General features: G+C 39.0%; 1 protein-coding gene across 5 annotated transcripts in view; it reads left to right on the top strand.

Moving 5' to 3' along the window:
• The window catches only part of PLEKHM3 (pleckstrin homology domain containing M3), a 259,523-nt gene that overhangs the window by 61,465 nt on the left and 183,155 nt on the right, over nucleotides 1–14,903 (top strand). For all 5 annotated transcript variants that reach the window (XR_005218718.1, XM_037848979.1, XM_037848976.1 and 2 more), the window contains exon 2: nucleotides 12,427–13,333. Coding sequence is in view for 4 of the 5 variants with exons in the window: in XM_037848979.1 (XP_037704907.1) it covers nucleotides 12,730–13,333 (604 nt within the window). In the remaining variant the exon portion in view is untranslated. The remainder of the gene's footprint in view (nucleotides 1–12,426; nucleotides 13,334–14,903) is intronic.

Genomic DNA, 14,903 nt, shown 5'->3' with positions numbered 1-14,903 from the left:
TCATTGAGCACCCTAGGTTTCACTGAGTTATACAGCCCCAGTCTTTATCTTTCCTCTTTCCTTCTGGTGTCCCACATGCTCCTAACCTTCCTTTCAACCATCTTCACAGTCATCCTTCTTTGTTCAGTATACTTACATTGATGTACTACTATCTCCCAAAGTTGTGTTCCAAACCTCTCCTGTCTTTTCCCTTCTGTCTGCAGTGCTCCCTTTAGTGTTTCCTGAAGAGCAGGTATCTTGTTCACAAACTCTCTCATTGTCTGTTTGTCAGAGAATATTTTAAGCTCCCCCTCACATTGGAAGGACAGTTTTGCCGGATATAGGATTCTTGGTTGGTGGTTCTTCTCTTTCAGTATCTCAAATATATCACCCCACTTCCTTCTTGCCTCCATGGTTTCTATTGAGAAATTCACACATAGGCTTATTAAGCTTCCTTTGTATGTGATGGATCACTTTTCTCTTGCTGCTTTTAGGATTCTCTCTTTATCTTTGACGTTTGATAATCTGATTATTAAGTATCTCAGCATAGGCCTATTCAGATCTATTCTGTTTGGTGTATGCTGTGCTTCTTGGATCTGTAATTTTATGGCTTTTATAAGAGAAGGGAAATTTTCATTAATTATTTCCTCTATTATTGCTTCTGCCCCTTTTCCCTTCTCTTCTCCTTTTGGGACATTCATGACACATACATTTCTGTGTTTTGTGTTGTCATTTAATTCCTGGAGACATTGCTCATATTTTCCATTCTTTTCTCTATCTGTTGTTTTGTGTGTAGGCTTTCAGGTGTCTTGTTATCCGGTTCCTGTGTGTTTTCTTCTGCCTCTTGAGGTCTGCTGTTGTATGTCTCCATTGTGTCTTTCATCTCTTGTGTTGTGCCTTTCATTTCCATAGATTCTGCCAGTTGCTTTTGCAGAGTTTCAATTTCTACCTTATGTACTCCCAGTGTTTTCATTATACGCTTCATCTCTTTTGTCATATCTTCCCTAAACTTTTTGAATGGATTTAGCATTAGTTGTTTAAATTCCTGTATCTCGGTTAAAGTGTAAGTTGTTCCTTTGACTGGGCCAAAACTTCAGTTTTTCTTAGTGTAGGTTGTAGTTTTCTGCTGTATAGGCATCTGGTTTCTTTGGTTACCCCAATCATGTTTTCCCAGACCAGAACAGGCTCAGGTCTTGGAAGTGGGCAATAGTATCTGGTTTCCCCAAGGGTGTCTTAGAAGACTGCTAAACCCTGTGAGCCTCAAGTCACTGTGCTTTTCTGCCCAGCAGGTGGCACCTGTCAGCCTGTAGCTCCAGACTGGTGTAAGGAGATGTGGCCCGTGACTGTTTTCCCCCAGGGTCTGGGGTCTGGTTCTGAATGGAAGGCAGGTAGTAAAGCTTGGCACCAACTCTTTCCTCTTAGGGAAGATACACCCCCTAGGGAGAGTCATTTGCTTTTGAATAGTTTTTCTGCCTGTGTTATCTCCATCCTTGTCTGGGTCAGAGCCCTGAGAATTGAAAATGGCTGAGGCTTTCTCCACTGAGCCAAAAAAGGGACAGAAAGCCCCCCTTCAGGGCCAGTTCATGGCTACCCTCAGTTTCACCCATGGGCCAGAGTCAGCATCTGGTCCTCTGGGTTCCCCCTTCTTTCCAGAGAATTCCTCTGGCTCTCCAAGGTCAGTCATCACCAAAAGTCTCTGTCTGCTTGTTTGGGATTTGTAGCTTGTATTGAGCAGTCCACGTTTGTTAATTAAAATCTCAGTTGGAGGTTAGCCGAGATATATTCGCTTGCTTGGAGAGTGCTGCTCTCTAGCACAGTGAGGCTTTGCAGTTTGGGCCATGGAGAGAGGGGGCTTCCAGCTCAGGTCTGCAGTTTTTACTTATAGATATTATGCTGCAATCTTGGGCATTCCTCCCAATTCAGGTTGGTGTATGAAGAGTGGACAGTCATGTTTGTCCCCCCGCAGTTATTCCAGATTATTTGCTAGTTCTTCCTGGTTGTTTATTAGTTGTTCCAGGGGAACTAACTAGCTTCCACTTCTCTCTGTGCTGCAATCTTAAAATCTCCAGCGCATCACCTTTTTGAAGACTTTCCTGACATCTCCCTCATCATCCACCAATGACTACTTTCTTCCTCTCTTCCCACCAAATCTGGTTCTATCCTCTATCAGGGCACCTAGAGCAGGTTTTGGATTTATTTTTAATCTGGCTCATCATGGTAGACTGTGAGCTTCTTTAGGGCAAGAGTTGTGTCTTATTCATCTTTATTTCTTTAGTGTCTAGTATCTGGTGGAAACTTGATAAATGATGGACAAATAGGTAGATGAGTAATATCTAGAATCTCTTGTTAAACAGCATTTAATGGTTTTAAAGTTGAATTGTTACTACCATTTCTAGTAATATTATTGTAGCTGATGTTTATCTCTAACAATTGATTTGTGTCTTGCTTCATAAAGTGCTAATATGTAAATATCAAAATTCAGAAAAGTAGACAAATTCATGGTAACTCCCAGAGTTCCTGTGAACTGCAAACTTAATTGATACATGTAATTTACATCAGTTTACATATGTTAAGTAATGTAGATTGATGCTATTGATTTAAATGTAATGGTTTAACAACCTAAGTGCTAAAAAATGAATTTAATTATCATAAAAAGGTGAAGTTTTAAAAAGAAAGAACCATGATGTGCCTTTGTTCTTTCACAAAAATAAAACAAACAATAACAACAAAAAAGTTAGGAAATGTTGCCAGATAAGCCCTGAAACCCAGAGGAACCAGTCTCTTTAAGTACATTAACCAGTTGCATTCCTCTACCCCATGATGTTGACACCCCTTTTCAGCATAAAGAAGTTAGAGTGGTCATTGTCCAATATATTGGTTTGGAGCTATTACATAACCAAGAAAATCCCATGTTCTTTTAATCCATCCCTGTGGGAGCAGACCTATTATAGGTGGGCCCTTTTGATTGGGCTGTTTCAATTGAGATGTCACCCAGCCCATTCAAGGTGGGTCTTAATCCTTTATTGGTGTCCTTTATGAGAGGATAAAAGGCAGAGACATATGGAGAGAGCTGAGAGAGAGAAATGCCCTAGAGATGCTAAGAGAAAACCCACAGACACTCAGAGAGAAAGCCATTGGAACCAGAACCTGAAAGCAATGAAACCTGGGAGGAGGACCAGCAGATACTGGCTGTGTGTCTTCCCATGTGACAGAAGTGTCCCAGATGCCAGCAGCCTTTTTTCAGAGAAGGTATCCTCTTGTTGAGGCCTTAATTTGAACATTTTCACAGCTTAGAACAGTAAAATTGTAAGCTAATAAACCCCCTTTGTGAAAGTCAATCCATTTCTGGTATACTGCATTTTGGCAGCTTAAGCAAAGTGAAACACCCAAATACCCCTGAAGATTGAGAAATTGATCAAATGAGAAGGAGGAGTTGTAACAGAGAAGTTAGCATTTTAACAAATGATAATCACTACTGAATCATTATATAGATATTTCTTTTTAGTTTCTAGTATATTAGAATAGCCAGAAGGAAATTCCTGAAATTGTTGAACTGGAACCCAGTAGCCTTGATCTTTAATAGTAATTGTATAAGTATATAGCTTTTGTCTTGTGACTGTGTGATTATAAAAACCTTGTGACTGGGGCAGTGCAAGATGGTGGTACAGAGAGGTGTGGCATTTAGTTAGTCCCCTGGAGCAACTAATAAACAACCAGGAACAACTAGTAAATAATCTGGAACAACTGCTGGGGGACAACTGTGACTGTCCACACATCACACACCAACCTGGATTGGGTGGAATGGCTGAGATGGCAGCATAAAATCTGTAAATAAAAACTGCAGAACCACGCTGGGAGCCCCCTCCCTCCACGGCAAGCTGAGCTACAGGACCTCACTTTGGTAAAAAGCAGTACTCTCTGAGCAAGTGAATATATCTCAGCCCAGCTCCAACTGGCGTTTTAATTAACACATGTGGACTGCTGAATACAAGCAACAAACATAGACAAACCCATAACAAGCAGCAAAGTACCCTGAGGTCGCTCCCAGTAAGCAAAGTACACTGAGGTTGCTTCCAGTGGAGAGGATGTGAAGCTGACAGGGAAAAAAAATTTAATTAAAAAAAAGAAGGAAAAATATAGAGGCTTTTACAGACAACTGACTTTGAAGAACCAGAAAATGCCTATGTACTGGGAAAGGGAGCCCAGAAGACCAGGTGCTCTCTCTGACTGACAGGTGAAACTAGGGGACCATGGACTGGCTCTGAAAAGGGGCTTTCTTTCCCTTTTTCTCTCTCTCAACCTGAGTGGCTCAGTGGAGAGAGCCTCGGTCATTTTCAGTTCGCAGCGTTCTGACCCAGACAGGGGTGGAGTTGACAGAGTCAGAGAGACAAAGTAGCTATTTGAATTCAGAAGATAGCTCCCTAGGGGGTATATCTTTCCTAATATGAAGGAGGTCAGGCCCAGCTCTCAAGGCAGCCTTCCCTTCAGAACTCAGATTCCAGGGCCTGGGGGAAAACAGTCAAAACAGAAACAACTTAAACTGAGAAGTAAAGGGGCCACACCTCTTTACACCAGTGGGGAGTGACAGGCTGACAGGCACCACCTGCTGGGCACGTTAGGAAAAGCATAGTGGCTAGAGGCCTCACAGGAAAGTCTGTCAATCTTCTAAGACACACCATCAGGGAAACTTGACACTGAATATAGCCCCATTCTCAGACCTGAACTCATTCTGGTCTGGAAAAATTTGATTGGGGTAACTAAGGAAACCAGATGCCTAGACAACAGAAAACTACAAATTACACTAGGAAAAACACAGATATGGCCCAGTCAAAGGAACAGACTTACACCTAAATTAAGATAGAGTTGAGATATTGTTTCACTTTAATGAAACAATCTATTAAAGATTTTAAAGAGATATGCTAAATCAAATCAAAAACTAAATCAACGAGTTCAGGGAAGATATAACAAAAGAGATGAAGGCTATAATGAAAACACTGGGCGAACATAAGGTAGAAATCGAAAATTTCGATTGAAAAAGCAACTGGCAGAAGCTATGGATATGAAAGGCACAACACAAGAGATGAAAAACACAATGGAGACATACAACAGCAGATCTCAAGAAGCAGAAGAAAACACTCAGGAACTGGAGAATAAGACACCTTAAATCCTACACATGAAAGAACAGATAGAGAAAAGAATGGAAAAATATGAGCAATAATTCAGGGAGTTGAATGACAACATGAAGCACATAATTATATGTATCATGGGTGTCCCAGAAGGAGAAGAGAAGAGGAAAGGGGCAGAAGCAATAACAGAGAAATAATCAATGAAAATTTCTCATCTCTTGTGAAAGCCATAAAATTACAGATCCAAGAAGCACAGCATACACCAAACAGAATAGATCTGAGTAGACCTATGCCAAGACACTTAATACTCAGATTATCAAAACTCAAAGACAAAGAAGAATACTGAAAACAGCAGTAGAAAAGCAATCCATCACATACAAAGGAAGCTTGATAAGAGTATGTGTGGATTTTTCAGTAGAAACTATGGAGGCAAGAAGGAAGTGGTGTGATATATTTAAGATACTGAAAGAGAAAAAACACCAACCAAGAATCCTATATCCAGCCAAATTGTCCTTCAAATATGAGGGAGAGTTTAAAATATTCTCTGACAGTCAATGAGAGAGTTTGTGAACAAGATACCTGCTCTACAGGAAATATTAAAGGGAGCACTGCGGACAGGTAGGAAAAGACAGGAGGGAGAGGTTTGGAAGACAATTTTGGGTGATGGTAGCACAGCAATGTAAATACACTGAACAAAGATGACTGTGAGTATGGTTGAAAGAGGAAGGTTAGGAGCATGTGGAACACCAGCAGGAGAGAGGAAAGATAAAGACTGGAATTGTATAACAGTGAAACCTAGAGTGTTCAACTATTGTGATAAAACGTACAAGTATGTTTTTACATGAGGGAGAACAAATGAATGTCAACCTTTTAAGGTGTTAAAAATGGGGTGGTATTGGGGGAAAAATGCAATCAGTGCAAACTAGAGACTATAGTTAACAGAAACATTGTATTGTGCTTCCTTTGATATAACAAAGGCAATATACCAAAGCTAAATGCCTATAAGAGGGTGACATAAGAGAGGGGTATGGGACTCTTGGCATTGGTGATATTGTCTGACTCTTTTATTGTACTTTAGTTTAATTCTATCTTTCCTTTTGCTACTTTTTAGCTGTCATTTTTTTTTCCTTTTCTTTTGTTTTTCTACCTTATTTGACTCTTCCTCCTTCTTTGTGGAAGAAATGTACATGTCCTTATATGGATAGTGGTGATGGTGGTGAATGCATAAATACATAATTATACAGGGATCCATTGATTATTTACTTAGGACAGAATGCATGGTGGGTGAACAGAACTGTCTTAAAAAACAAAACAGGTTGATGAAGAAACCTCGAGGGCACTATATTGAGTGAAATAAATCAGACACATAAGGACAAATATTGTATGGTCTCATTGATATGAACTAATTATAATATGTAAACTCATAGACATGAAATATAAGTTACGAGGATATAGAACGAGGCTAAAGAATGGGGAGTGGTTGCTTATTATGAGCAGAATGTTAAACTAGGTTGAACTTAAGTATTTGGAAATGGACAGAGGTGACGGTAGCACGTTATTGTGAGAATAACTAACAGTGCTAAATGGTGTGTGAATGTGGTGGAAAGGGGACGCTTAGAACCACGTATGTCACCAGAAGGAAAGTTGGAGGTTAAAAGATGGGAATGTAAAAAACAATGAATCTTGTGGTGGACAATGTCCATGAGTAACTGTACAAATATTAGAAATCTCTTTCATGAACCAGAACAAATGTATGGTCCTATAACTAGAAGTTAATAATAGAGGGGTGTATTGGGAAAAATATACCTATTGCAAACTGTATACTACAGTTGATAGTATTTTAACATTCTTTCATCAACAGGAACAAATGTACTATACCAATACTATGAGTCAATAATGGAGAGGAGTGGTGGTGGTTACGGTATAGAAGGATTTGAGTTTACTTTTATGTCTTTATTTCTTTTTTGGAGTAATGAAAATACCCAAAAATTGAAAAAAAAATTTAATTGTGGTGATAGATGCACAGCTGTATGATGGTACCGTGGGCAATTGATTGTACACTTTGGATCTTTGGATGATTGTATGGTATGTGAAAAATCTCAATAAAATTGAATTAAAAAAATTGTGATTGATACCCCCTTTATCCAGTGTAAGGTTAGAAGAGTAATAAAATAAAGATATGCATGGAGTAATAAAAAGGTAGAATACAGGATACCTAGAGATAGAGAGAAGCTAGAGAAGGGGGAACAGTTACCTAATACGTACAGAATTGTTAATAAGGTTGAACTTAAATGTTTGGATATGGATAGAGATGATGGTAGCTCATTCTTGGGCTTATAAGAAAAAGTGTATTGTAGATGAATTTGATTGAAAATGGTTGTTTAAAGTCACGTATGTGAATAAGTTATTACAGAAACCACTACAAATGTAAAAAAAATAATAGGTATATGGGAGAAAACATAACTATTGAAAGCTATGGACTATAGTTAATGGTAATATTTTAATGTTCTTTCATCAACAGTAACAAATTTAATACACTAGTACTATGGATTAACAATAGAGGGGGAATAAAGGATTTGGGAAGATTTGGGTTTTATTTTTTTATTCTTATCTCTGTTCTGAACTAATGGAAATGTCCTAAAATTGATCATGGGGATGTATGCACAACTATGTGATGATACTGTGAGTCATTGTCTGTATACTTTGGATGGTTTGTGTTCTGTGTGAATATATCTAGAAAAAAATTGAAAAAAAAATAGGAAATGGCTTTTATTTCCTTAACTGCTTACAAGAAGGTAGAACTAGGTAGTTAGAAACACCACTGTAGGCTGCTGCAAGTAGATTTTTTTCCTGATCTTAAAGTGCCTTGAGCCTCTTGAATTGTGCAGCAGCGTTTCACTACTTTGGATTTTTTATTTTTATCTTGTATACTGGAGGCTAATTTGATTTAAGAAATATTAAAACTTCTAATTTTTCTTTGCTAAAAATTCAAATAAATATAAATAAACAAAGTACAAAGTTTCCCATTTTACAGAAGAGAGCACCAAGATATAGAACATTAATTTATTTATCTAAGATTATGGTTTTTCCTTTTCTTAAATTCAATTTTTAACCATACTACAGAAAGAAAGTAAATACTGTCAAGGTGAGTTATTTATTTATTTATTTACTTATTTATTTATTTATTAAAACATCTAATATCTATGGTTATACGCACATAACCATAGATATTCAGCATTCGTGGCTTGTGGAACACTTCTAACCCACCCACTCTAAAACCATAGACTGTTAGAAAGGGAAGGGATCTTTGAGATCATCTAGTCCAACTGCAGCCTTTCACAGAAGAGGACACTGAGGTCCAGAGAGATTAAGAGGTCCCATGTTTACTTTTGTGTGCCTTGCCTTATTTAATCCTCATTGTGATCTAATCTATAGTCTCTCCAGTCACAGCAATTCATTTCCCTCCCATGTAGAAAGTACAGTCACTCTGTCTTAAGTCCCTCAAAAGTCAAAATCAAAGTCCAGTGTCTTGTAATCTGCATCGGATGTGAAAGAGGCTCCTCAGGTGCAGCTCATTCCTGCAGCTCCTCTTAAATGACAGGTTATTTGCCCAGCATACAATGGTGAGACAAGGGCATAATAAGTGTAGTAGACAATCCTATTCAAAAGGGAGAGTAACAGAAGGTACATAGCGGTCACTGGGCCATGTCTGCAGGAATTCTGAAAGCCAACTGAATATAGATTGTCAAATTTCCCTAATCCAAAAACAGCTCATATTCCTTGATTAGGCCTTAATTCTACTTCCTGCGAGTGGTTCCCTAATCTATGGTTCTTTTCAGCTCTTGTCTCCACTCTGGGCTCTTGGCCAGGGCCTCTAAAACTTCTTTCCTTTCCCATAAAAAGTAGCCCATATTTAAGTTGAGTAGTTTTTCCCACCTGTTTCCTGCCTATAGAAAGTTGGAGGTCCAGAGGCCTTTTTAAAAATGTTTAAATGGTCTCTGAACCTTATAGTCCAATGTGTTACAACTCCTTTAAAATATGTGTGGGTTTCCTATATATGTTATAATACTCTGTTAGACAAAAGCCACACCCACAATTCCTTTTGAGACAGGCCTCTCTATTTTAGTCTGTATTTTAGGCTGCTGAGGGTCAATGGACTACAGATTCTTAGGAGCCCTGTTGTCAGGTGAGAGGGTCTGTTAGGTATCTCCTTGACTCTTTCAGACAAAGAGTCTTACAGTCAAACCCTTGATTTGATTTTAACTTTGAGGCCTTATCTTATAGTCAGCATCCTGGATTTGATCTTTGCCCCTAGGTTTTAATTTAATTTAAGAGTCTTTTGCCATAAAGTCTCTTTGTGCAGATAAGAAAAGAAATTTATTTTGCAACCCAACAAGTCTTGGATCACTCATATTACCTCTAGATTTTGCTTGTAAATGCACTGTTCCTGCTTTATTTCCTCTCTCTTTCCTTTTAGTTAATCAAACAAGCTTAAAAAAGAAAAAGCCAGTTGATATTTTCAGCATTCTACCTTGAAATCTCATCAGCCATACCTGCAGGTTCATTAGTTACACTTCTAATGTATTTTTCATTTAGTCATTAGGCATATTTTTTATGTAACTTTCACTCAATCTTCCCAGTTGTTCCAGTACTAGATAACATGGATCATTCTTTTTCAGCCTCCAATAGCTATTTCCTTGCTCTTTTTCCACACTCCACTGACATGTCCTCACTGTCTTTCCTTCTTATGCCTGTCCAGTCTCTTGCCATGTATTTTAGGTTTTTGTTACAGTAGCAGCACCCCATTCCTAGTACTATATCCTATTTTGTTTTTCTATTGCTGTGTGATAAACCACTCTAAAATGTAGTAGTTTAAAGCAACAATGATTTAGTATTTTTTACCTCACTGTCCTATGAGTTGGCAATCTGAGTGGGTTCTTCTGCTGGTTTCTCCTGGGATCACCTGAGTGACTGTAGTCTTCTAATGCTTTGACTAAGGGTACAGGATTCAATTAGCCTCACTCATGTGTTTGACAATTGGTGCTAGCTGTCAGCTAGGACACCTTGGTTCTCCTCCAAGTAGCCTCTCATCTTCCGGTAGGTTAGACTGGACTTCTTCACAGCACGGCTGCCTCAGAATTCCAAGAGGGCAAGGTCACTGTCTTGAAGAGAGAAAGGACAACACAACAAGCATTGCAAAGGGACTTGGACTTGGGGAGGTGTGACTATTGGGAGACCATTATTATAATGATCTACCACATTCCTCATAGTGCGTTTCAGTAGAGGAAGAGTTTTGAGCAGAAATTGCAAATTGGTATCAAATGGGCTATTTATAGAGCCCCACAGTGTGCTAGGCACTATTCTAGGTACTTAGGATCTATTGGTAAACAATACAGAAAAAGATCACTGCTTTCATGGATCTTATACTAACAGGAGGAGATAGATAATAAACAATAAATATAATAAGTAAATTTATGGTTTGGCCTTTTATTCTGAGTAAAACAAAACAGTTACAGGATTTTGAGCACAGAAATGATATGATCTTTTAAAAGGCCTTCATAGAATTTAATAGTTGATAAGGGCTATGAAAAAAACCCAGAAAAACAAAAACCAACAACCATGAGCAGGATAAGGAGGAGAATGCTGGGGGTGTGGGCGCATTATTAAATAAGGTGTTTAGGGTAGGCCTCATCAAGAAGGCGAAACTGAGCAAAGTTTTGAAGGGGGTGAAGGAGTTAGCCAAGTGGATATCTGGAATAGATCTTTCCAGGCAAAGGCCCTAAATGGAGCCTGTCTGGCATGTTTGAGGAACAGCAGGAAGCTTAGTGCATCTAAAGCAGAATGTGCAAGGGGCTGGGGAGAGGGAATCAGAGAGGTAACTGGGCCAGACCACATGGGGCCTTTTGGACCTTTGACTGGACTTGTGCTCTTACGTTGAGTGAAATGGGTAACAGATGCCGAGTTTTGAGCAGAGGAATGAAATGATGCTGTGAAAGGCCTGTAAAGTTTTTTTTTTCCCCTTTTTAAAAAAATTTGCTGCTAATTTTTAAAAACAAGGAAAAACACAATAAAAATCTGAACTCTTTTCTTACTTTAAGAAGTTGGCAGATTTCACAATACTAGACCCATACTCCAACAGGGCAGATGTCTGCTGGAACAGACTAGTAGCTACCCTTGTAGTAGGAGCCTGTGCTCTCCCTTTCACAGTGGTCCCCATTTCTTCTTATTGACTGACTCTTCTCACTCCATAATTACCTGCTTGTCCCCTCTGGCATTTGAATTTACAATCCTTTGTCTAGAGCACTGAACTTTCTCTGATAATAAAAATATTTTTAATTTGCACTCTCTGAAAGAGTAGCAGCTCTTAACACATACAGCTGTTAAGCTCTTGAAATGCAACTAGTGAGACTGAGGAACTGAATGTTTAGTTCTGTCTGATTTTAATAAATTTAAATTTAAACAGTCACATATAGCTAATATCTACAGTACAGGACAGTACAGTCAAGTTCTGCTCTAATTTGGGCTGGCTTTGGAGATCCAGGGTTTCCCAGAGAGAATGGGTTAGTACTCATGGGTTGCTTTCTGCCCAGATAGAGCTGTAAGGTGCAGGACTTGAGGTCTGGAGAGAGAAAAGGATGAACTAAGCATTGCACTCAGGCCGTAGCTCCATCTTTGGCCCTTCAGTAGGCCCCAGGCTCAACTTGAACTCATAGGCCATTCCTAGAAGCCTCAGAGAATTTGGAGCCTAAAGTCTTCTTCAAAAAAGAGTGGAGGAATTCTGAAGTCCAGAGTCTTCATTAAGCATTACACATTTTAAACTTAGAAAGCACAGGCACAATTACATTCAGGTTTAATAAAAGAGCAGAGCCTCCCTCTCTACCTTCCCCTGAACATCTTTAGGCCCAACAAATCATCAGTGCTTTCAAGGTTTGTGAAAGGACTCAGGCATTTATGACTTTCAGAGTTATTCTGATATAGGTCCAGTCACAGAATTCTTGGTCTCTCTAGACTACTATTTTTAGTTCAACATTTCATAGAGTTTTGCTGTGGTGGTCTTTTCACAACTGTTCTCCAAAGCTTCTCTGTGTGAATAAAATCTATTACCATGATTCTCCTTGTCAAATGCTCCACTCTGTTCTGTGTAAGTTCTAATACAAAGTGAGTAGTTCTCCCAACAACAGAACTCCTGTGTTGATGTTTTCCACCTTTCTTTTTGACTGTCATGGAAGAGGTATAAAGATGGGGAAGTAATTAGGCAGACTGGTGCACTATAGAACACACTTGACTGTGTGCTAATGTTGTCCTGTTTATTTTCTTCCAGGAAATCAAGGATTGCAATGGCATTGCTTTGACATTGTCTTCCCAGAGATTTCACTGAAGAATAATCTCAAAGGAACATTTTTCTCTCTGTCCCTCTGTTAATGTCCTTAGCAGCTAGCAAATGTTTTTAATGACCAGGAAAACATCAACCACCCTTATGCTTGGCCTGCTCCGGGCAGCTGAATGAAGCTTTCTTCAAGTAGTTTCCAGAACTCTATTGCTGAACACATCTCTGTTGGATGAATGTTCATGAAGCCCTTTTCAGAACCAGCTTAGGAAACTTCTGCCTTGTGGAGCCTGTGACATGGAAGCTCTTGAAGTGGATGATATCAGCCCAGCTTTGGAAGTTACTGAGGATTTCTTTAGTTCTTTTGATAGTAAGCTAGAAAAAGCTGTGCAGCAGACAGAGGTTTATGGGATTCAGGAAGTCCCTGAACTGGTGGGGCATGAGGTACTTAGTAACATAACAGACAATGGTGCTATCAGAAACGTTGCCTCCCTGGGCAAAGAGGGCATGATTTGGGACCACTGTAAGAGCAGGCTCTTTGAAACCAAAGCTCAAAATGTCTTCCCAGCCAAAGAACAGTTTATGGTTCAGAGAGGGACAACCCCAGATAATCTTTCCTGGATGGAAGAAAAGGAAGCCTCAACATTTAATTTTTTCAACATCTGTCAGCGTCGGAGGGACAGACCTCGTTCTGTGAATGACTTATTAGATGAGACCTCTACTTTCAAGCCAGGGCATGCTCGATCAAGGTCAGATATTACCCATGTGGACTGGAGAGTAGTCCTCAACGCCACACCTTTGCAGCAGCAGCAGCAACCATCTCTTCAGGGCCTTCACTTCACTAGGCCACCATTTCTGTCACCCTCATCAAATAAGGTAGAAGATGCTCAAGGAAATACTGGTATGTTTTTATATCTGACTGCTATTGAACAATTGCCAATTTTTCTTTGTCCCTCTTACATCTACCTCATGAGAATCTTACTCTCTAATATCCATGTCTGGTTTTGCTTGCTCACATTAAAAGCTCCCTCTTCCTTTTACTTCTGCACTTTACCTTGGCCAAATGTTACAGTCTTATCTTTTCAGGAGGTGTTGAGTAAAAAGATAACTATGGTTAATCCTTCCTCTCTCATGTTGTATGTTAGGATCAGAATATTCTCATACTTAGTGTAGTATTTTCCTTTGAACATTGCATGATACTGCTTATTCACATTAGTAGATGTTTATTGGATCACACATTGGGCTTACCATTGTGTTCAGAAGGATTCATGGAAGTCTGAAGACATGATCCCTGCCTCCAGAGAGTTTCTCGTCTAGATCAGGAGACCAAAGGAAGACTCAAGGAAGAAGGCACCTAATAATGGGATAAGTAGGTGGTCAATTGAAATGTTTGTGAGGGAACTTTTGTTTTATCTTATATTGTTGGAATTTTTTTTTTTTTTTTTTTTTTGATGAGCAAGTGGCAGTAACTGTAAGAGGACAGAGGAAGGAGAAGAACAGTGGGCTGGCGTTGTCAGGAAGGGCTTGCTAAAGGAAGTGGAACTTGAGCTGAATCTTAAAGGAAACTGAGATGCAGAAAGAGAGATGCAGTAGAGGACACTCTGGTCAGGATCATGAACGAAGGTGATGAGCTGGGAGGTACAGAGGACAGTAGGCAGACCCTTGTGAGTGAAGCAAAGGGTTCTGTGGCTAGTTGTGGGAAGAAAAGTTTAGAGGGGCTGGTTAGAACTCCATGGTAAAGGACTTTGAATTTCTTTTTCCTCATATTTTATAAACATACATGTGCACACCAAGACTACACGCACATATTCATTTATTCACATGCAAGCTTTTTCTTCCATGAGCCTTGAGACATGACAAACCATCTTTCCATTTTCCCTAGACTTTTCCTTCAAGATAACCTAATTTAAATAGGCTATCAATTTTAATTAGTGATATTTCTTCAGTCATTCTGCTCAATCCTTAATTAAGATTGCGTCTCCTCAATTAACTGGTGAGACCATTTTATGCCATTTACTGCTATTTTAGTGCTACTCCAGTCCCTACCAGTGCTTGGTATTTCATTGATACAGTTGTTATTTTAATTAATAAAATTTAATTTGTAATTATAACCTGAGACAAGGATACAGTTTAATATGTCTATTAAGGAAATATGGTGTTCTACCTTTGAAGTGCCTCATTATTTTCACATCCAGTTCAAATATTTTGGATAAATGAGTTATATTATCTCTCCCATCGTTTCAAAATATTTTTTCTTCACTCTAATTCATGACTTGTAATTCCTTGTTTTCTTTCCTAGACTTTGACTAGTTTTCTGTAACATTTAGCCAAGGTTGGTGACTGTGGGAGTAAAAAGAAAAGGACATTAGAAAGTATAATACTTGGCACCCTCTTTGAATAGTACATAACTTCAGTAGTTTTCTGGTTTCTAAGGGTTCAAGTAGATTCCTATCTTTAAACACCTTAACCAT

Source organism: Choloepus didactylus, chromosome 9 (genome assembly GCF_015220235.1).
Source record: "Choloepus didactylus isolate mChoDid1 chromosome 9, mChoDid1.pri, whole genome shotgun sequence".
NCBI classification, from domain to species: Eukaryota; Metazoa; Chordata; class Mammalia; order Pilosa; family Megalonychidae; genus Choloepus; species Choloepus didactylus.
The sequence above is the reverse complement of the archived record's forward strand: the minus strand, read 5'-3'. Positions and strand labels throughout refer to the sequence as shown.